Raw genomic sequence first — 24428 nt, 5'->3', positions numbered from 1 at the left:
CTTGACAGCACACCTGAAAGAAATTAGAGAAACATCACCCTTTATAATAGCCACAAATAATACAAAATACCTTGGGATATCTCTAACTAAGGAAGTGAAAGACCTGTATGATAAGAACTTCAAGTCTCTGAAGAAAGAAATTAAAGAAGATATCAGAAAATGAAAGATCTCCCATGCTCATGGATAGGTAAGATTAACATAGTAAAATGGCAATCTTACGAAAAGCATTCTACAGATTCAATGCAATCCCCATCAAAATCCCAACAAAATTCTTCACAGACTTGGAAAGAACAATACCCAACTTCACATGGAAAAAACAAAAAACCCAGGATAGCTAAAAGAATCCTGTACAATAAAGCAACCTCTGGAGGCATCATGATCCCTGACTTCAAGCTCTACTATAGAGCTACAGTAATAAATACAGCTTGGTACTGGCATAAAAACCAACATGTGGACCAATGGAATCGAATTGAAGACCCTGACATTAATCCGCACACATATGAACACCTGATTTTTGACAAAGATTCCAAAACTGTACCATGGAAAAAAGAAAGCATCTTCAACAAATGGTACTGTATAACTGGATGTCAACATGTAGAAGATTGCAAATAGATCCATATCTGTCACCAGGCCTAACAGTGAATTTGAAGTCTCCAGAAAGATGATGGGACCCCACAACTACAATTCTACATGGACAATAATAATACCACTAAGCTGACAAACATCACCCAAAGATCAGCTTTAGACTACAAACTGCTCAGGACAATTTCTAGATGGCTAGCTGAGATGACCCAGCTTCACAGACTGTTCAAGCAAGGACTTGAGATAAGCCCTGCACTTTTGCATTATGCAGAGACTGGACAACAGACGATACAGCTACCTCTCCCAGAACTTGACTATTAACTCAAAATTTTTCTTTTCAGGATCCCCTAAAGATGCCTTCACCCACAAACAGGAGGAAGTAATTTTAATAACACAGCACCCGCCTATTTTCCCAAGAGGTGGGGGGGGGGTTTCAGTCGTTCAATGGATTTTGGATAATTGTCATTGTTTAGGATGGTTGGTTACAAGTTGTTATTGTTAATGGTCAGGAAAAAGGCTAAACAAAGGAAATTAGATTTAAGATTCTTGTTTGAGAAAAAAGAAAAAAGAGGATATAGATAAGAGGTAAATTATTGAATCTATTCTGAAAAAAAGATATAGAAATGATAGTATAAGGCTAATTATTGAATCTATTCTGAAAAGAAAAAAGAGAGGATATAGATATGATATAGATAAAAAAGGTAGATTATTGAACCTACTTTTAAAAGGCAACTACTATTTTAAATATTTTACATTGGATTGGATTTTTATATATTGTATACAAATTATGTATATTGCTACAAATTTGAGATTGATTTATGTAGATATGATAAGATTAAAAGGTAAGATTATTGAATCTATTTTTAGAAAGCAACTACTAGTTTTAGATACTTTACATTGGATTGAATTTTTGTATATTGTACACAAGTTACATGTATTGATGCAAATTTGATATTGATTTTGTTAGAAAATGGTGTATGTATATTTCTAATCTTGTTCAGGATATTGTACCTATAAAGTTCATTTAACAATGTAATGCAATTTGCTGATCCTTGAATGTTATTATTATCAACTATTAGGATATAAAGAAATGAAAGTTAGTAGTAAGACATTACAATCGAACTTGTAGTCATATTAGTTATATTTTCAAGGTCAAGCAGAGATATATTTTAGATAGACAGCTCATCTTCAAACCCTTCAGAGAACTACAGAATATGGCATTTAAGATATTTTAATAACATAGTTTTTTTTCTTATTTTATGACTATGAGACATGTCTGCTCCTGGCAGCACCAATCTTCAGAAAAGATATGGGCATTGAAGAAACTGCATATGGAATTAACTTTCATTGTGGCAAAAGTTATCCACTGGACAACAAAGTATCCTCACATAGAAGGCTGACAAACAGAACAAAATGGACAAGCAAGACACACACACAAAAAAAAAATCAACAAAAAGGGGTGACTGCCAATCCTTGCCAAGACAAGTGTGGGTGCAGCTTTGGAAACAGGCAGCCTCTGAGGCCAGGACAATATGACACCATTACTGAAGTGGCTTTGCAATCCAGAAATGGTACAGTGTCCCTTTCTTCAAAGGCAGCTGAACAGGCAGTGGTCAGATGGTTCCTGGTGTGCAGTGGAACAGTAGCTGGAACAGTTACTCTTGGAAGAGTAACTAGGCTGATGGAGTCTGGCCTCTTAATGGTAGGCTGGCATTTAGTAAAGGAGATGAAGCCACCCACAAGCCAAGAAGAATCGGAGGCTAAATTCCAAAAACACCAGGAATTTCCAGAATTTAAAGTCCTGAATCATGACAGAACACTGGTGGAATTCAAGTTTATCTGGTACATGGAATACTCGCACAAAATATGGGATTGAGCTGTAGGCCCTGCGTACATCCTACTTCACAAATGAGTCTGACAGATACACTAAGCCTGTAGCCCAAAGATGATGCCCCAATGTGCAGAGAAACCTTGGGTGACTGTCCAGTAAGCTGGCTGTTTCTGTCATAACTCACGTTTTTTGGAAGTCACTTGTTTGTACTTCCTGTTTTGCTAAGTAATATTATTTCCTTCTCAAGTCTCTGAGGGAATTGAAGATTAGACAGTTATAGTTTTAGTTTTCCTTGTTAAGAAATTCAGAAAAGAAACTCACTAAGAGGTGTATATGTTTGAAAGACATAAGATAGTTTTCTGTTGGTAATACAAGATAGGATAGAAAGTGAATTAGGTACATTTTGGACTCACCAAAATAAGATAGATAATGGAATATTTTCTCTGAATTTGTCAAATGCAAATGGAATAGACATTGCTGATGTGTTTATTGCTTGTATATACTGTATATAGTTATTGTACTTATTGTATATAGTTTTTCTTATATCAGTTATAACTTTTATTTTTTTATTTATTTATTTTTTTTGGTTTTTCGAGACAGGGTTTCTCTGTGTAGCTTTGTGCCTCTCCTGGAACTCACTTGGTAGCCCAGGCTGGCCTTGAACTCACAGAGATCCTCCTGGCTCTGCCTCCCGAGTGCTGGGATTAAAGGCGTGCGCCACCACCGCCCGGCATAACTTTTATTTTTTATTAGACAAAAAAGGAGAAATGTGGTAATATTTTATTTATGCTGAAATGTGGTGATATTTTTATTTGTGCTTTAATAAATAAGCTTGTCTGGAGATCAGATGAATAGGAACCTCCATTATAAGTAAACAAAGAAGTCAGGCAATGGTAGCACACACCTTTAATACTATCACTTGGCAGGCAGAGATCTATCTGGATCTCTGTGAGTTCAAGGCCACACTGGAAAGAGAGTCAGGTTTGTTGGCACATGCCTTAAATTCCAACACTAGTTAACCATGGAGGTCTGTACAAAGAGACATTAAGTGACAGAGCTGGACAGGAAGAGGAAGTGATGTAGTTGGACAGAGAGCAAATTCAATGGCAGAACAGCAAGGCATATAGGTGTAGACAGGCAGGAAGTAACTTGCATTTGGAAGCTGCCTAGTTGGTGAGGTTATGTTAGCTTTCCCTAATTCCCCGATCTAAGGTTTTCGCCTCTATGTCTGGCTCTGTGTTTTTTATTTAATAAGACCATTTAGAAATTCACCTACATCAAAATGACTCTGAGATACCATCTTACACCTGTCAGAATGGCTATGATCAAAAACACTGATGACAGCTTATGTTGGAAAGGATGTAGAGCAAGGGGAAGACTCCTCCACTGTCAGTGAGAGTGCAAACTTGTACAGACACTTTGGAAATCAGTATGGTGGTTTCTCAGAAAATTGAGAATCAATCTACCTCAAGACCCAGCTATACCACTCTCGGGCATATACCCAAGGATTGTTCAATCATATCACAAGGACACTTGCCCAACTATGTTCATAGCAGCGTTATTCATAATAACCAGAACCTGGAAACAACCTAGATGCCCCTCAACAAAAGAATGGATTAAGAAAATGTGGCACTTATACACAATGGAGTACTACTCAGCAGAAGAAAAAAATGATATCGTGAAATTTGCAGACAAATGGACGGAACTAGAAAATATCATCCTGAGTGAGGTAACCCAGACTCATAAGGACAAACATGATATGTACTCACTCATAAGTAGATACCAGATGTAAAGCAAAGGATAACCAGACTACAATCCACAGCTCCAGAGAAGTTAGCTAACAAGGAGGACCCTAAGAGGGATGCATAGATCGCCCAGCAAAGGAGAAATAGATGAGCTCTACATGAGCAAACTAGGGGTGGGGGGGGGGGGTAATGGAGGGCAAGGAATGGGGGATGAGAACACGGGAATGGGAGGTTCGAGCTGGAACAGGGACAGAGTGGGAGAGCAAGGAACGATACCATGATAAATGAAGACATCGTGGGAATAGGGAGAAACAGGGTACTAGAGAAATTCCCAGGAATCCACAAAGATGACCCTATCTTAAACTACTAGCAATAGTTGAGAGGGTGCCTGAACTGGCCTACTCCAGTAATCAGATTAGTGAATACCCTAACTATCATCATAGAGCCTTCATCCTGTAACTGATGGAAGCAGATGCAGAGATCCACAGCTGGGCACCAGGCTGAGCTCCAGGAGTCCAATTGATGAGAGAGAGGAGGGATTCTATGAGCAAGGGACGTTGAGATCATGATGGGAAAATGTACAGAGACGGCCAGCCAAACTAGTGGAAACTCATGAACTGTGGACCAATAGCTGTGGAGACCCTATGAGCCTGGACTAGGCCCTCTGGATAGGTGAGACAGTTGTTTACTTGAACTGTTTAGGGGACCCCAAGGCAGTGGGATCGGGATTCGTAACTGGTGCGTGAGAGGGATTTTTGGAACCCAGTGCCTATGGTGGGACACCTTGTGCAGCCTTGGTGCAGAGGGGAGGAGCTTGGACCTGCTCAACTGAATTACCAGGCTCTGCTGACTCCCCATGGGAGAACTTGCCTTGGAGGAGGTGGGAATGGGGGGTGTATTGGGGGGTAATATTGGTGTTTTGGAGGAGAGGGCTATCTGTGGTTGGTATGTACAATGAATAGAAAATTTCTTAATAATAAAAATTTTAAAAAGATGCACTTTTGTGGAAAATATTTTTATTTATTTATGCATATATTTGTTTGTTTAATTATTTATTTATTGGTTTTCTTGAGACAGGGTGACCTGTCTGACCAGATACTCACTATGTAGACCAGGGTGGCCTTGAACTCACAGAGATCTTCCCACTTTTGTCTCCAGAATGATGGAATCAAAGATGTGCACTACCATGCCTGGTTGAGAACATTTTATTTTCAAAACAACTTTTATTGTCCTGTGAGAAATCCTCACAGATGTCACAATGAAAGAAGATGAATAATACCATTAATTTTCTGTATCAACATTGGTTCTGGAACAGAATGAGTAGAGAACATATCCAGAAATTATATGTCAGGATTAGTAGAATTATAAAATGTTCAGATTCCTGCTTTACTTCTCAAATATATGCTGAAATTTCTTTTTTTAACTGAGAATTTCATACATACTCACAGTATGTCTTAATCAGTCCCACCCCCACCCCTTTTAATACTTGATCTCCAGCAGGTGATGCTGTTTGGGGATACTTAGAAGGGGTGACCTTGCTGGAGGAAGTATGTCACTGGGGGATGGGATTTGAGGTTTCAGAGTCTTGCATCATTTCCATCTGCTCTGTGTTTCTCACTTATGGATCAAGATGTGAGCCCTCAGCTTTGGGCTCCAGCTGCTGCCATGATGGTGATGGAGGCCTGTACCTCTGAAACAGTGGTCCCCAGTAAACCCTTCCTTCTGTAGGTAGCTCTTACTACTTTGACAACTTTATTTTTGTAGTGCCCCAATCAGCACTAGAGATATCAAAAATACAAGAGGAGAAAAGACATATTGACTTGAATAATTTTTGCACTGTAGTGTAGATCTTGATGATTTCCAAATTGTATTTCAGCACTAAATTCTTGAGATGTGAGATATCTAGTTGGGTAATGATGACTGAATACAATCTTTATGACTCACTTAGTAGAAGGAGAGAACCAGTTCCCACCAGTTATCTTCTGATAACCGCACACATGCCAGAGTATGAATACAGCCAGTCTTGTGTACAAAATAAATAATAAATTAAAATTTTAAAACACATTATGCACAAGTAAACTAATGAGGACACTTTATTACATATACAACTGAGAATCAAATTAATTGCAAAATCAAGTATTTTCTTGATTTTTTTCTTTCATGTGTAAGTGGATACAGAAGTCTGCCTCTCTAGCTGTTTTAATATTACATGTGATTCTATGCAATAACAAAATGATACTATCTTTTTAAGAGAAAAAACAGTGTATGTATGAATTCTTTTATATTATATTAAACACTATTCAGAAGTCATGAGTTCAAATACTGAATCTCATCCTTCAGATTGATGAATTCTAACATGTGGAAGTGTTGCATTTCCCAAAAGTTTCATCAGCACAGTTTCCTGAAATCTGGGGCTAGTGAAATAGCTCTTCACATAGAGGTGATTGCTGCCAGATCTGGAAACCTGAGCCTAGACACCCATATACACACACATGCACTCAAAATAAATAATAAACTATAAAAAGAATTTGAAATTATTAATCATATACACCCTGTTATCCAATAAGCTTCCTGGATGTTACATGGGTTACATGTCATAATTTTCATGATTGAAGGGCTGTTAAATTTGAGTGATGGTATGTAAATAAATAACATTAAATTATATCTACAGAAGCAAAACCTTATCCTGGGAATCAAGACTGTGTGTGCCATGTTATCACACTGTTTAAACAGACAAAGGCTAGAACCTCGAGTTCCACAAACAAATGTGAATTCTCCTTGGGTCAGTTAAATGCTGTGTCACTAGTCATGTCAACAATGTGACTTGTGTCTACATTAGAGGGGTGTCCATAAGTGCATTTGAGCCTCTCCAGCTTTCCTAGTATTTCATCTATGATTCAAGTTCATAGGTGTTGAAAACTTGATTAAAAATGGTAAGACTCAGTATTCTTCCCCCAACATCTGATTGGAGGAACAAATAATAAGGAATGGATTCTAAAATGTTGATTGCCACAAAAAATGAAAAGGCTCAATTGGGAAAAATCCACACACAGCTTTACAAAAATATAGGAGTTGGTCGTACCCAGAAAATAAAGTCCAAGTAGAGATGAGAAATTGTATTTTTTGTTTAACCATCAGCTACATGTAAGTTTCAAGTTTAGAAATCAGGTTTAAACAGCATCCCTTCCAGTTAAAACAATATGATAGCATCTTGTTTTTTTTGTCTTCTGTTTTCTTAATAGGCACATAAATCCAATGAATAAAAACCTACCTGAAACATGGGACAGGCATCGGACATCAGAACTGACAATAAAAGTTAATTGTCCATCCCTAGTAAAGTTCTCCAGGAACAAATCTGTATGGTAAATTACCCAATGTCAATGTCAGCGCACAACTGCCAACTGGGACGCAGAACACTGCTCCAGCCAATCATTCTGAAAGGCTGCTATAAAAGGTAAGGGGGTAACTCTGAGCCTCGTCAATCAGTGTGGTCTGGGCATCTGCAGGGCGAAAACAGTCGCTCACACACAATGAGGGTCTTCATCCTCCTGCTCATGCTGGATCTGCTTGGCGTTTCCAGTGTGGTGATGAATAAGAATTTAAGAAAGAAGGTAGCAGGCCTGCATGGGAGGGGGCCTTGTGGAGGTGGGTGTTCTGGGAAGAGGCAGACACAGACAGAGAGACAGAGAAACAGACACAGAGAGAGGCATGGGGGAGTGGCTGTGGGGTGAGGCAGACAGAGACAGAGAGGCAGAGGCAGAAAGACAAAGAGAGGGAAAATAACTTCTGGAAGTTTGTATTCTCTATGTCTGGGAGTGGAGAGTGACAAACGGGGTAGGGGTAGTCTAATGGCTGGTTTCTGAGAGAAAGAAACAGAAAGACTGAGACCAAGAGATAGAGACACAAAGAAAAAAGAAAATGCTCTGGAAGTTGGTATTCTATACATCTGAGAGTAGAGAGAGAGAATGTTGTGAAAGGTAGTTTTCTGGGATAGAAACACAGAAAGAGAGAGGCCAAGAGACAGAGAGAGATACACACAGATTAAAAATGCTTCCAAAGGTAAGTTTTCTGTGTATCTTTGTGTGACAGAGATGGGAAAGAGGGAAAGGTGTTTTGGAAGTAAGTATTCTCCATGTCTCAGAGTGGAGAGTGGAAGAGAGAGAGAATGGTCTAAAGGATGGCTTTTCGGAGTGATAGAAACAGAGACCAAGATAGACAGAGAGACAGACACACAGAGAGACACAGAAAGAGAGACAAGGGAGAATGTCCATCAGTCTGGCACCAAGGGTGAGTTCAATTTTCCATGAAAATCTATACATCTGTGTTACTTCTTACATTTCCAATCATTTCCCTCACACTGAAAAAATGGAAGCCATGATGATGGATACAATGAAATAATTGAAAGGGGGACTTATACTAATGTTCCTGTTTGCAGTGGCCACTATCTGCTTTGGCCTGTTATCCAAAACTTTAAAGTAAGGACTCACACAGATCTGCAGAAAAACCAAGATGACTTCCTTTAGGGCAAAGTTAGAGTGTAGATTACAAACAGACACACTGCCAAGATTGGCAGCTGGACACATGACTGACAGGACTCAAGGACCTCAAGCTATTATGTGCATCTTTTCCTGGGGTCCCAAAAACAGACAAGCTGGTTACTAAGGGGCCTGATTTATTGTGATTAACAGATTAAATCATTTATTTCTCCAACTGCATATGTCCCTTACCATAATGCATTTGACCTTAACCATACACATGCCTGATATTGCACAGAGGCATAAAGTGACCAATAGGGTAAGGTTATCTGAAGAACATGTTTTTGTCTTATTGTGCATACACCCAAGACCAGTTCAGGCCAGATCAGCATTTCTATTCTTCCTACCTAAATCCATTGAGAATATACTTGAATGGAAACTGTCTGGACTTGATCATTGCTAGGGGTGTAGAAAACCCTACCATCTTCAGAAACAGATATGTGAGTAGCCAGATGCAGGTGGGGAGGGAGTTATAAAAGGGTTTTTATGTGGAAAGCACCACACAATTGTTCACAGACAGATGTGAGAGTAGCCTGATTCAGAAGGGTAGGAGAGAAAAGAGGTTGTTATATGGGGAACTCTGCATCATTTTTCAGAGAGGGGTTTGTGAGTAGCCTGAAACAGGTGGTGGGAGTCTAAAATAATTATTAGATTCATTGCTCAGAACATTCAAAAACATAAAGAAGCTAAGCCGCCTAATGCATTATTACAAGATCAAGTCGTGAATTACCCCATCGAAGCCGAGTCCCAGATTACTAAACTATTCCCTACTCTTACCTGCCTTGTTTTCAAAGCCACTCTTTTTTTTCCAGATTCAAGGGAATTGGCGAACTATTTACTTAGCTTCCAGTACTGTGGAAAAGATAAGAGAAGACTCACCCTTGAGGACCTACTTCCGTCGCATTGAATGTGGGAGGAGATGCAAGCAAATCTACTTGTATTTTTATATCAAGTAAGATATAAAACAAAATAGAACAATCCATGTGGTAGGCTGTGTGCAGAGAAACAAGATGTTTTCAGTCAACACTTATGCCAGTGAACACCCACAGCACTAAGTAAGGATTCTTAAATCACTTTGCTCTGTGTGGTCCAAAGAACAACATATGACAGCCATACTTTTAATTTAGAACCAGTGAATTTATTTAGTGTGTGGCAAGCCAAGGTAAAATAATAAATATCAAGAGATAGATTATGATTACATATAGATGACCAATAAATACATAGATAATAGATATATCAGAAGATAGATTATACATGCATATGTAAGTAGATAATAATTAGATGATATATTTACATACATACATGCACACATATGTAGATGGATAGATAGATAACAGATATATAAGTGGATAGGTAAGAGATGGATAGATGGGCAGATAGATACATACATACATAGGTAGATATAAATAATAGATAAATAGATAGATAATAGATCCATCTGTCTATCTGGGGGTGATCAGAGAAAACCATAAGAAAAACAGGCTTGAGTGTAAAACGCATGTGGAAAACCCTGTGTTCAAAACTAGCTCCTCGGGGAAGTCAAACAGCACAAGATGATTTACCAAAATAAAATACATTTCAATGTATTTGAATGAAATACATTTCAATCATTTAATTTTCTATGTTCTACTCTTCAAAAACATAGGTGGGGGAGAAGATAAATCAAAAAATTATTTCAGACAATTTCAGTGCTTTTAAACTATCTGGATATGTGTGAAATTATCTATTGAGGACATATTTCTATCTGGGATCATGGAAGTTTTTATCAATTACATGCTGATATTTGAAACTTTGCATTAATTAATTATTTATTTATAATTTCAGTTTTCTGGGACAGTCTCTGTACATCATGCTGACTTTGAACTTAATACAGAGTAGAGAATAAACTTTTTAGTTTTTTATTTTTTATATATATTGGGTTTTCAAAATAGGGTTTCTCTGGCTATCCTGGAACTTGCTCTGTAGACCAGACTAGCCTTGAGCTCAGAGATCCGCTTGACCCTACCTCCTGAGCACTGGTATCAAAATCATGTACCACCATACCCAGCCTATTTTTTACGTTTTTTAATTTTTTTTGTTTTAAAATGACATTGAACCTATCCTCCTGCATCTGTGTCCCAAGTGTTGGGATGACAAGCGATACCACCACGCTTGGCTTGATATTTAAATTTAACACACCTAAAATTATTTAAAAGAGCAATAGTTCAAAATCAATTAAGTGAACACACTAACATATTAAAGGAGAGATAAAATTTTCATCTTTTAAATACATTTTTTGAAACTAAAACATAATTACATCATTTCCTACTTCCCTTTCTTCCCTCCAACCCTTCCCACCTACTCTCCTCCATTGGTTTATCTCAAATCCTATGCCCCCTTTTCTTTAATTGTTCATATGCATATATGTTCTTAAATATATAAATACAACCTGCTCATTCCATATAATATTATTGTATAAATATGATCTCAGGGCAACCACTTGATATTCAAAAACCAAGTGCTTTGGGGGAGAAAGGGCTTTTCCTCAGGAAAGACTATAAAATAGCTTAATTTTATATATGTTTTAGCTATATGAACTCAGATGGTTCATATAGCTACAACAATACTGAACAACAAAAACAGCGCTGGAGGGATCACCATTCTAGACATAAATGATATTTTTAAAAGCACTGAGAATGAGCCCCATGACCTTCAAAGGGTTTCATGGAGCTACATCCCCGGTCTAAACTGTTACTCCCATTTTTTTCTTTTTGGTTGTGAGCCTAACCTTTAATGGCTGAGCCATCTCTCCCACCCAGTTTTCCCATTTTTTTAAAGCCATAATGATAAATCTAAGCTGCGGCTGTCAACTATTAGTCAAATGTACCTCTGGTGAGTGAATATAGATCTGAAAACACGGCCATTCCTGTGACTTTATAGATCTCCTAATCAGTCGATGTACATCCCAGTCTAAATCTCATAAAACAATTGTAGGCTGACTTTATGAGAGGCAAAAAATAAAAGCATGATTACAATGACAATGTAAATATGGAAGCTAGACTATAGTGTATGGAGGTTGCTTCAGTGTACTTTGTACCAGATGGTCTCGCACCCTTTTAACTCAATGTCAACAAACATTTCTCACCTCGGATTGGGGTGGAATCTTTGCTCAATGCTTTGGTTTTTTTCGTTTATCAATAGTTGTTATTGGATACTAGGGATTCAGATGTGTTGGGAGAGTACTTACCCAGCATGCACCACAGATCTCAGGTCTCCATCCTCAGCACACAGATGTTGTCCTATATGCCCATCATTCCAGTGGTTGGTGAGTGAAGGTGGGAAGACCAGGGGTTCAAGGTCATTCAACGGGCAGGGATCAGGGTAGATGACAGGAGTCACACAGAGGAGCTGATTCTGTGCCACCAAAGATACCTGCAAACCCTTAACATGGTGACTGATGGCATTTAAGTATGCTATTGATTATATTTAGGGATGATGTCATACAACAACATGTCCTTATGACAGATCGACAGATGAAAATGTGGTTAGCATTAAACTGTCCTGTAATTCATGTGGAATCCAAAATCAGGATCCTGGAGCGATCCAAAATAAGACAACATTCGTGTGCATTTCTTTTTCAGGAAAGGAGCCAAATGCCAACAGTATGAAGTCATAGGAAAGAAAAGACAAGAATTTTACCAGGCACAGTGTGAGTAGAAGATGCCAGGGTGAATGCATGACCCTAATTGTTTCTTAATTCACAATCTGGTTGTATTTTGAATATCTGGATATCTACATTTCAGCACAATCATCTCTACAAATTAAAAGATGCAATCTTGGAGAAAGCCCCTTCAGTTTCTTCCTGGTCATTTGTTTTGCTGTTGTTGCTGTTCGTTTTTGTTTTTGTTTTTAAGTGACCTTTTAAATTTTGATTTATTTAGTGTATGTTTGTGCCAGGCACACTTCCCTCCTGTAGCTTTAGGCCTGCACTAAATCACAGACATGAGTTTGAGAATGGTTAAAGGAATCAAAAGGTGATTTGAACATTAAAAGAATAATGATGCAAAATAAGAACTAGGATTTTATACTTGATTAAAATGACTCCCAGCAATTTTCAAACATGAATCTTGTAATGTAGAATGATGAACTATCTAAATTTTATAATTTTATTGGGGAGAAAAATCATTTACAATAATCTATGTAATCTATGTTATGTGGCATGCTCTCTTGTTTCTCTGTCATGTGTCTGAAGAAGAATTGGTAAAGTTATATAACTGAACCACCAAATGTAATAGGATCTGTAAAAATGCATATATATAAAATCTGTTATTGAATATATTATATATAATCACACAGCTTTTCTCAATGTGTGTATATGTGTAGATTATTGCACAATTGAATTTAATAGGATCCATGAAATGCATACACATATATGTATGTACACATGTGTGCATATACATATAGTCATACAGCTATTCTCAGCAAGTAAGAGGATTGCAGTACAGTACTTTCTGTGCACCTACACACTCTGGTATCAGGAACATTGTTATCCCAAATCAATATACATTCTACATATTTCTAGGTAACTGTGGGATACTAGATACATTTCATATCTTAAAGCAGGAATATGAACTTGCTTTCTCAATTCCCTGTCTGTCTTGACTGGTTGCAACACATAGAGCAGAATATTATGGGCCAGAGACTGTATAATCCATGTATGCATTGATAAAGATGCAGCGTGAATGAGCCTGGGCAATCATTTTGTAATCTTTATATGTATTTATATGTATTTCTTAACTATCTCAGATGAAGGGAAAACAACAGTCATGATAAAGATGGTGAATGACAAGATACTGCTCTTTCATTATTTTAACAAGGACGTCAGGGGCAAAGTCACACGCGTGGCTGGAATTTTGGGTGAGTGTCACACGTGGAACTCATCTTCCAAGTGCATTGTTCAAGGACATAGGTGAGAGCTCATCACTGTGCATGAAGTTTGCAGTATGTTCATACATCTGACTCTGTTCTTCATGTTAATAAACCACTGAAGCTGTGATGGTTAGCTTTGATGATCAACTTAGCACAACCCAGAATCCCCTGGGAAGGTTCTTAGTGCAGGATTGCCCACAGCAGACTGGCCTGTGGGAGTGTCTTTATTAATGATTAACATAAGAAGGCTCCACCCACTGTGAGCAACACGATTCCCTAGCAGGGAGATGATGTGCTGTGAGCTTCAGCTGTCAACTGACACAACTCAGAATCCTCCGGCAAGGCTCTTAGTGAGAGATTTCTTACATCAGACTAGTCTGTGGGCATGTCTGTGGCAGTCTCTTGAATGATGATTGACACAGGGGGTTTTTCCCACTGTGGTCAGCAGCATTTCCTGGACAGACCATTCTGAACTATATCAGACAAACAGAAGACATTTGATGGCTTCTAGGGAAGGGAGGGCCATTTTTACCTAAGGCTGTGGCCCATGGTATATTACATTGTCCATGCCTCCCGGGATGGCCTCACCCCCATTCACAAATAGATAAACAGAAGCATGCATACTTGAATTCTTTGCCCTCTCTTCCTGACTGTGGATATGGTGTGTCAGCTCCCCCAAATTCATCCCACTGGAATTTCCCCCAATTAAACGTTCTATAACTGGGAAATTACTGCAGAAATAAACCCTTTTCTGCTGTAAATTATTTTTGTCAAAGCACTTGGTCAGAATATTGAACAAGGAAATTGAGATATTGAGAGTTTATCTGTTAAAAATAAATACATACTTCTTCTGTTGGGACTTAGAAGATTTTAATAAAATTTCCACACATCTTTTCCCAGTATTTCTGAATTATACATCAACCAATCATTGTATGTCTCATGCCAGTATAGTCTGGAATTTCCATCTACTAACAAAGCAGGAAATGAAATATTACTTGACCACATTAAGTGGGTTTCTTGATTGAATTCATATCAACTACAAAGCCTAGCTTTCAGCACTATTGTTTCTAGAAATCTTTACAATTCATGACTTGTAAATCTTAATTATAATGTAGCCTGAAGTCTGACTGTACTGGATCCTGTCCACAAAATTCAGTTTCTCATAGATCCAAACTCTCTTGAACTGACAGATTCCTAACCCTGACATCAAAGGCACTGGAGTCTTTTGTATGAGACCCTCATTTTGTTCCAGAATTAAAACTTTATTTCTGAAATTACCAGGAAGAGATTGGGCATGTTCCTCATCAGCAGAGGTTTTTTTTTTTTATGTGCAAGTGTTTACCTGCATTTAAGTGCACTAAGTGTGTGCTTGGTGCATACAGTGGCCACAAGATGGCATCAGATCTGGTCGTGCACCACCTCGTGTGTGCTGACAGCTGCATGTAAGTCTTTAAGCATTCTTAACCACTGAGTCAAATGTCACTCCTCTCATATTCATGATGATTTCAGATCAGTTGGTTCTGGCATGTAAGGAAAAATCAAGAACCCCTAGGAATGGATTCTAGAACATAAATAGAAACAAAAGAATGACATAGAGTTATGATAGTAAAAATGCTGATGACCAATCATTGTTTTCTGGAATTGCTTTGGAGGCTGTGTAGGAGTCACAGCATATTGAAGTATGCCAAAAAAATGTCTATATTACAAGAACAGGAGAACATGGTATGTTACATCCTGGGATCCACCCAGTATTTTCATTTCTCAGAAGGACGTAGTTTTACATTATCAATCGAATGATGGAAACGGGAGTGATGTTGTGCTTTGGCACTTTCAGGAAACTAAGCATTGGAAAATATTTTATTAATATGCTGGGTGCTAATGTTGTGACATCTCCTTCCTTATCCACTCTGAAATGCAGCAAGAGCCAGAAAACTGACTAAGAAAGAGATGACACAGTACATGGACTTGGTGGAGGAAATTGGCATTGAGGACGAGAATGTACAACGCGTCCTGGACACAGGTAAAATAACAACCTGTGTGTGTGGCTTTTCAGTTTCCATTTTTATAATAAATGTTACTTGTTTAATTATCTGATTTGTTGGGAAGATGGCTCCAGGGGAAACTGCACACAAGCATGAGCACCTGAGCTGGATCCCAGTACCCATGTAGAAAGCCAAAGACTACCAAAGCCAGGAAGGGGTAAAGACAGGAGGAGCGCTAGAGCTTTCTGACAACAGATCCATCTGAAAGATCTTGTTTCAAAAGTAATAATGTGTAGAATTAATAAGGAAGATGTTAAAAAGTCAACCTCTCTCCTATACATGCATGAGTGCACACGTGTGCACTCATTCACATGACCATGGACACACCAAAGAACCATGAACACAAAAAAATCTATCTGAAATGAAACTTGGTTCCTAGGATCTTCTGTTCAGATATTCTGTTCAAAACCTAGCTTTTTATCTGCACTTTTATGAAAATATCTCATATGTATACTGATATTACTATTAATATTATGTTAAATTATATATTACTTTAAAATATTATATTAAAATAATGCACTACTTTAATAATAATATTATTATAGTAAAAATAATATCATTTTTCCATGTTCACTCTCTTTTAGATACCTGTCCAAACACGATCAGGACTAGGTGAGTCAAGGCATGTTCACTTTATATCTTGATGTTTAATTCATTTGTGTTTTTTTAATAATATTATATTTGTTCTTTAACTTTTTCATATACATATATAATATATATTTATCTTATCCACTCCCCCATACACATTCTCCCTTCAACTATCCTAGATGCCCACCAATACAACTTCCTCTATACTTCATGTGGTTTTTAAATTATTATTATTATTATTATTATTAGCTAAATGAGTCCAATTGGTGCTATTTGTGAATGGGGGTGAGGCCATCCTGGGAAGCATGGACAGTATAATACACCACGGGCCACAGCCTTAGGGAAAAAATGGTCTTCCCTCCCCCAGAAGCCATTAAATGTCAGTAGCTCTTTGGTTAGGGGTGGATACTCCTGAGTCCCTTCCCACTCCACTCCATTCTAGAGTGTTGACTAGCTTTATCTGACCTCGGTCTTGTGTAGATGATCATGGCTGCTGTGAGCTCATGATTGTAACAGACGTGCTATGTTCAGAAAACAATATGTGGCTCTACTCCCCACCAAGATGACCATTAGTGGCTGAGCATCCACTGTCACTTATCCTAAACACTTTGAACAGCTATTAATTTCTGCATGAACCACTCCTCATCGCAAAAAGTTGAGCTGAGACCAGATGTGGAGGCTCATACCTTTAATTCCAACACTTGGGAGATGAATCTCTGTGAGTTTGAGGCCAGCCTGGTCTATATAGTGAGCTCCAGGACAGCCAGGGTCTCTTTCTGAAAAATAAAATAAAAAAGTAAAAAATTGACTTAACCAAAGTTTAAGGCATCACAATTCTATGAGTATTTTTTTAAGATGTTATCTTGGAAACATGGCAGTTTATCACCACTGGTCTCCCCTTAGGCTCCATGATTTCCACTACCTTGGGCTTTTGACAAGAATTACAACAGAAACCCACCCCTACCCCTGTTCTTCCCTAGACCTGAGATCCCTCCCATGGAGCTAGCATCAAATCCAATTAGAAAGTGGTTGGTTCCCACCATGATGGCCTTTATTGCCCAAGTGAACACAAGGCTGCTTTGTAGCATGCAGGGACATCATGGTGACATCATTGATGTCTTACCCCACATACACAGCCTACAGAGTACCTCTAGCCAGCTAGCAGGGAGAGTTTCCTAGTTCATTTGAGATTGATTTCTTGATGCCCTGCAACTGCAGCATGTAGTGTCTTCAGTAATGGTGTCCTATCATTTCGTTATGGTAAACAACCAAGAGATATGACAATAGCCAAGTTGTTTTGGTGACTTCAGAGCCTCCCTTCATTAATAAATGGTAGGGCGGTACCTTATGCCTGGTAATGAGATTTCCGTTGAAAAACCCATATCATCTAGGAACAGTATTGTATCTTTGCAGGGTTCCTCTGATGAAACTCTTTTTTTATGCTACATTTTTAATTAGCTTACAAACTAGTAAATTTCTGTAGTTTTGGTTGACCCACACCTGTCTCTGTTTTTCCCTATACCTCGACCACATCCACACCTGCTCCTTTATCCCACAGCATCCCCTCTCTAATTTTCCATGTCAACTGTGTTCCATTTTCCAGTTTAATTATATTTTATATTTTAGTTACAAGGTCATGGGTTTCCATATGATTTTTTAATAAACCTTCATTTTAGTTAAACCTTCCACCATGCCCTGATTTCCTTGTTCCACATCTGACTACATGATTGAACCTTCCCACCACAGTATTCTTCTTTATATTTTCATTTTAGTAGCATTTTACTATCTCCCCTCCCTTGATGGGTCTGCCCCTAATGACCTGTTTCTAATTACCTGGCTTCCACACATACTCCAAATTAAACATACAAAATAAAAGATTCAAATCTAAAATCCACATGTGAGATATAACATGCACAGTTTGTCTTTCTGAGCCCTGGGTGACCTCATTTCCAGATCCTTCTATTTACTTACAAATTTCATGATTTCATTTTTCTCTATGGCTGAATAACATTCTACTTTATATGATATGTTTTCCTTATCCATTCATCAGTTGATGAACATCTAGATCAGTTTCATTTCCTAGCTATTGTGAACTTAACTGCGATGAGCATGGGCATTCAAGGATCTCTGCAATAAATAGTGAAGCCCTTTGGGTACTTATCTAGAAATGGTATACCTAAGTCACATGGGAATTTCGTTTCTGGTTTATGGATTTTTTGTTTGTTTTATGTTCACAGTTTTTGTTTGTTTGTTTGTTTAAAGGTCTTTGTATATTGGAGACACTAATCCTCTATCAGATGTGTAGCTGGCAAAGATCTTTTCCATTCCCTTGGATGCCTCTACATTTAATTGACAGTTTCCTTTGCTGTAGTATTTAATTCCATGATATCTGACCATTTCTGATCTTACTTCCTTGCTACAAGAATCCTATTCAGAGAGTCTACACCTGTGCCTATGGTCAGCACATTTCCTGCTTTCTCCTCTATCGGCTTCAGACTACCATGTCTTATGTCACAGTTCTTGATCAATTTGGAGTTGAGGTTTTTGCAAAATGAGAGGGAAGGGTCCAGGTCCATTTTTCTGCATCTTAAGATCAACTTTTCCCAGTTTGTTTATTCTTTAGCAACTCTATCCCTTTATTGAATTATATACACTTAGTTTAGATCATTGTCCTCCTTTCAGTAGAAACATTGACAATATGCAGAAGGGGACTAATTCTTACTAGTGTGGAGATGGCATTCTCTTCTGTGGACCTGAGATTGAGAGATGAAAGCTCTACCCCTAGTCTTCCTCTGAGAGAGAGCTAATGTCTAGGACCTTGAGTGGAACTCCTGATGTAGGGTACATGGAGCTTGGTAAACCCCAATGTGAAAGAACCTTGAAACAAAAAAAATGTAATTTTAGCTTAGATTAATAGAAACTACAGACTCAAAAAAACACATAACTACATAAGCTCTGAGAAATACCGATTTAGGGCTTGATATAACATCATTTCTCATATTAAACTTTTCCATATATGGAAAACTTCAATAAAAAATTCATGTAATTACCAAACATACAAAATCTTGTAAAATGTTTTTGCATGATACATCCTGCCATTGTTTGTCTCTTTAATAGCTTGTATTTCTTTTATTTTCCACTCTCATCAAATATCATATATTACTATCTTAAATATATTAAATAACTCTGTTCCAACCTTACAGATGACAACATCAGGAATTTTCCAGTATATTCTTCCTGGAACCTGAAACACCAATATGAAGATGGAGTAACCTTTTCCCTCAGATCACATCTTCCTATTTGCGGCAAATTACGATTCCTATCTCCATGCTTTCTCTTTCATCCATCCTTTCCCGAGTTCTAATTGGTGTTAGTGCATCTTTGAATATTTAAATAAACTTATTTCACTTGCATACATGTCTTTGAAGAAAGAAAGCTACAGCACAGTGCACATAAATGTCTATTTGACTGTTTTAAAAGCATAAGAGGTGTGGAGAGATTGCTCCAAGGTTGAGAGTCCTTGCTGCTCTTCCAGAGGACCTGAGTTTGATTGTTAGCACCCACATTGGGCAGCTCACAACTGCAGCTCTCAGGAGCCTGTCACCCTCTTCTGGAGTCCTTGAGCACTGCACACAGACTACACACACACACACACACACACACACACACACACACACACACACACAAATAAAACATAAATCTTTGTAAAAATCCGTTCGAATGCAAGCATGGATTAATAATATCAGACAACTTTTAGGAAGGAGGGAAGACAGGGGGATCTGTGGTTGGTATGTAAAATTAATTTAAAAAAATACTTAATAAAAAAATTAAAATTAAAACAAAATAATTTCAAGGGTTAGGGTGAAGCTTGGTTGTTAAAGTGTCTACCATGCAAGCATAAAGCCCTCCATTCAATTCTATATTGTGGTGGGCCATGACTGTAATTCCAGCACCCAGGAGGGAAGTTGAGAAAGATGTCACCAGGAGCCAGCCTAGACCACCTGGAAAATCCCAGGCCAGTGAGAGACCATAACAAAAACTGAAAGTCGACACCTGACACTGTTCTTTGGCCATCAACATTCAGATACACACAAGTGCATCCACAAGCACAGGTGCTCAGCTACACACACACACACACACACACACACACACACACACACACACATACATGGATCTCATCATTCCTGCATGTTACAGACTCCGATACCATTGTTTTGACTTTTAGAAGAGAAAGTAAATTATTATATTGGCTTCTAAAGGTGAATATTAAAAGGTTTGTGTGCTGTTAGTTTTATGTCAACTTGACACAAGCCATAGTCACTTGGGAAGGGAGATGCTCAATGGACAAAATGCTTCCACCAGGTTGGTCTGTGGGAAAAGCTCTGGGACTTTTGTTTGATTAATGGTTGATATGTGAGAGCCCGGCTCACTATGGAAAACACTGCTGAGTAAGCCCTGAGGAGCTAGCCAGGAAGCAGCACTCCTCCATGGTCTCTGCATCAGATCCTGCCTCCAAGTTCTTGCCTTTATTTCCCCAGTTATGGACTACAAGCTATAATGAAATAAACCCTTTCCTCCCCAAGTTGCTTTTGGTCATGGTGTTTTATCACAGCAACAGAAACCCTGACTAAGACACACAGTATTGTTGGAGATCTTAGATCACAAAGCATTTTTCCGTCTTTCTTTCTTTCTTTCTTTCTTTCTTTCTTTCTTTCTTTCTTTCTTTCTTTCTTTCTTCCTCTCTTGGTTTTACAACACAGGGTTTCTCTGTGTAGCCCTGGTGTAGACCAGGCTGGCCTTGAACTCAGAGATCCTGCTTCTGCTTCCCAGGTGCTGGGAAAAAAAAACATGCATCACCACCACCCAGCCACAAATCATTTCTTAAAAGAAAGTTGAAAGCAAATGCCCAAATACCCAACTCTATGGAAAATGTAATCTAGTGCAGAACACTATAATCATTTAATTTCTCTTTTCCTATTGAATAGACCATGCTCACATCACTTCTCTTTTAGTATTTTCATTTCCAGGTACTTGTCAAACGTCTGTCTTTCTAAAATCTTTTACTGGCCTCCTTAATTACTGTATTTACTCATGTGAAATCATTTATCAAATGCCTAAAATAAACACATACATGTGCTTGTTCATAAATAAAATACAGTATCAAAGAATCAGTGGAAGTCCCTGTTCCTATGGATTTGCATAGATGACATGTTGAAGAGTTTACAAAATAAAATTGTGCATGCAGGTAACAGATTTCTTCTTTCTGCGAGAAATGCAAAGAAAAGGAAATGGGTTCTGATGAAAACAGTGTCAAAATGAGCTATAAATGCAGTCGTTTTGGAAATGATCCCGTAGCAGAAAACCTTTGGGGATCAGTTAATAGGTTTACAAAAGCCTACTGCCATCTAAACACTTAGAGAAAAGTTGGGAAATACTGTATTTTGCCAAATCATTTGAGAATGATGCATGAGTACACTGTATTAGCATCATTCCACCCCCTCCCTTTTTCCCTCCAACTCCTCTTTCGTCCCTCCACCACTCCTCAAATTCATGATTTCTTCTATAATTATTTTTGCTTTAGATAGATAGATAGATGATATATACATAGATACATGCATGCATACATATATATGTACATAGGCAGACAGTAGCTGTATAGATATATACATACATACATACATAGCAACATATAGATAATAGGTAGATGATTGATAGATGATTATCAGATAGATATACAGATAATATATAGATGATAGATAGATGATTGATAAACAGATAATAAATAAATAGATGATAGATTGAGAGATAAACAGATGATAGAAAATGATACATAGATAGTAGACAAAAACATATGACTATATTTATAAGAACGTATATATTAGTATCTATTATTAGAATATATATGAATTGTATATGAGAATGTATATATGAACATATATGGCTATATGTGAACATGAGTATATATATTCTAAATATGTATATATGTGCAAAAATATGTAAGATCTACTGAGTCCAACTGCCATTGATATTATTTGCAAGTGTTTAGTGGTAAACATTTAGGATTGGGGTCTTGTACTGGATAGTTTTATGTCAACTTCAGCTAGAGCTTACTGAAAGAAGGGAAACTCAATTGAGAAAATGCCTCCATAAAATCCAACTATAAGGCCTTTTCTTAATTAGTGGTCAATGGAGGAGTGCCCAGTCCATTGTGGGTGATGCCATCCCTGAGCTGGTGATCCTGTGTTCTGTAAGAAAGAAAGCTGAGAAAGCCATGTGAAGCAAACCATGTAAGCAGCACCCCTCCATGGCCTCTGCATCAGCTTCTGCCTCCAGGTTCTTGCCCTGCTTGAGTTCCTGTTCTGACTTCCTTCAGTGATGAAGTTAGCTGGAAGTGTAAACTAAATTAACCCTTTTCTCTCCAAGTTGCTTTGGTCATGGTGTTTCATCATAGCAGTAGTAACCCTAACTAAGACAGACCTTATTCTGGAAATAACTGGTTTTCCCTCTGTCACTATTGGCTGCCTTGAGTTCTTCATCCATGGGTTGGGCGTTATGGAATTTTCATCCATCCATGTTGGTATATTGACTGGTGTGATTTTTGCAGGCCTTGTGCAGGTAAACATGTGCATGGTGGTGCACGCCTTTAATCCCAGGACTCAGAAAACAGAGGCAGTTGGATATTTGTGAACTCAAGGCCAGCATGGTCTACATAGTGAGACTCTGTCTCACAAAAAAGGGTGGCTATAGACATGACTCAGCGATTACAAGCACTTGTTGCTCTTGCAGAGGACCCAGATTCAGTTCCCAGAATCCACATGGTGGTGTATGACCATCCTTACCCTCTTCTGAATTCCATGGGTACCTGGTGTGTACATGATACACATATATACATGCAGGCAAAACCCATATGCATAAAGTAAATAAATCTAAAACCAAATTTAATGAAAGAAAGAAAGAGTGGATAGAGAGTTAGGCTAGGCAGATAGCTCAGTGGGTAATATACTTGAAGCACAAAAATGGAAACCTGAGTTTGAATCCACAGCACCAATAAGTGCCAGGTGTGCATGACAACCTCCCTGCACACTTATGCACATGTGTATGAATTCACATGTGAACATAAGTGTGTATACAATCAAACCACACATATGTACACATTTAAAATTTAGGAAAGGGCTACAAAAAGAATTAATATGTAATCTTTGAGTTACTTTGTAACTCCCCTTGCTATTGTTATTTTGTTCAATGGTCATGCTTTCAAAATACCTTCTAAATATTCATATTTATACCCCTGGACCAGGGATGTACTCAACTTTCTGCAGAGAAGCTTGATTTTGTGGTGAGGTGAGTGCCATGGCACCAGGGATTTTGCATTAGGTTCTTTGATATTTATTCTGGAGAATAAAGCAGAAAGTTAGGAAATGGGAATTTCAGATGTGTCTCTTAAGTCTTTTCCTCTCCTGATCAGTCTGTTATCTATCTGTATATCTGTCTGTCTTCATTTATCTGTCTGGCCATAATCTATCGTCTATCTAATCTACCTATCTATTCACCCATAAATCTATCAATCCACCCACCCACTCATCCATATGTCCAACGTCTGTCTATCACCCATCTATCTACAATCTTTTTATCTATCTATCTATTTATCTAATCTATCATGTCCGTCATCTTTCTATCATCCATCATTCTATAATCCATCCATCATTTACTGTATGTCATCTATCTGTCTATCATCTACTTAACTATCATCTATTTGTCATCTATTCATCATCTATATATCTATAATCTATCATTTATACGTGTATTATCTACCATTTATCTGTTTATCATCTACCTATAATCTCTCCATCATCTATACACCTGTCATCTATTTATATTTAATCCTCAGCATAGCTTTCTGTCATATACAATCTATTATCTATCATCTGTCTGTACATCCATCATTAGATTACCCATCATATATGTATGCATATGTATCTATGTGGTTTGAATAGAAATGGCCCCCATAGGCTCATAGATTTGAATGCTTGGCAACCAGGGAGTGGCACTGTTTGAAAGAACTAGGAGTTGTGGCCTTGTTGGAGTAGATGTGGCCTTGTCAGAGGAGGTGTGCTATTGATGGTGAGCTTTGACATTTCAAGGGCCCAAGCCAGGCCCAGTGGTTTCTTTGCTGCTGACTGTGAATCTGGATATAGAA

The 24428-nt window shown here is 38.0% G+C and overlaps 1 protein-coding gene across 1 annotated transcript; it reads left to right on the top strand.

The window, feature by feature from the left end:
- The first annotated feature begins 7688 nt into the window (after window positions 1-7688).
- On the top strand, window positions 7689-16259 carry LOC131898779 (probasin-like). The gene is made up of 6 exons (XM_059249968.1): window positions 7689-7769; window positions 9506-9645; window positions 12314-12381; window positions 13479-13589; window positions 15520-15621; window positions 16228-16259. The coding sequence occupies exons 1-6, from the start codon at window positions 7689-7691 to the stop codon at window positions 16257-16259; spliced, it is 534 nt and encodes a 177-aa protein (XP_059105951.1).
- The last annotated feature ends 8169 nt before the right edge of the window (window positions 16260-24428 follow it).

Source organism: Peromyscus eremicus, chromosome X, assembly GCF_949786415.1.
Source record: "Peromyscus eremicus chromosome X, PerEre_H2_v1, whole genome shotgun sequence".
Lineage (NCBI taxonomy): Eukaryota > Metazoa > Chordata > Mammalia > Rodentia > Cricetidae > Peromyscus > Peromyscus eremicus.
Note: the sequence above shows the minus strand (reverse complement) of the source record. Positions and strands in the feature narration are given on the sequence as shown.

Coding starts and splice junctions, on each gene's coding strand:
- LOC131898779 (XM_059249968.1), top strand. CDS start 7,689: ATGAGGGTCTTCATCCTCCTGCTCATGCTGGATCTGCTTGGCGTTTCC. Junction 13,590..15,519: donor ACGCGTGGCTGGAATTTTGG/GTGAGTGTCACA, acceptor TCTGAAATGCAG/CAAGAGCCAGAAAACTGACT. Junction 15,622..16,227: donor ACAACGCGTCCTGGACACAG/GTAAAATAACAA, acceptor ACTCTCTTTTAG/ATACCTGTCCAAACACGATC.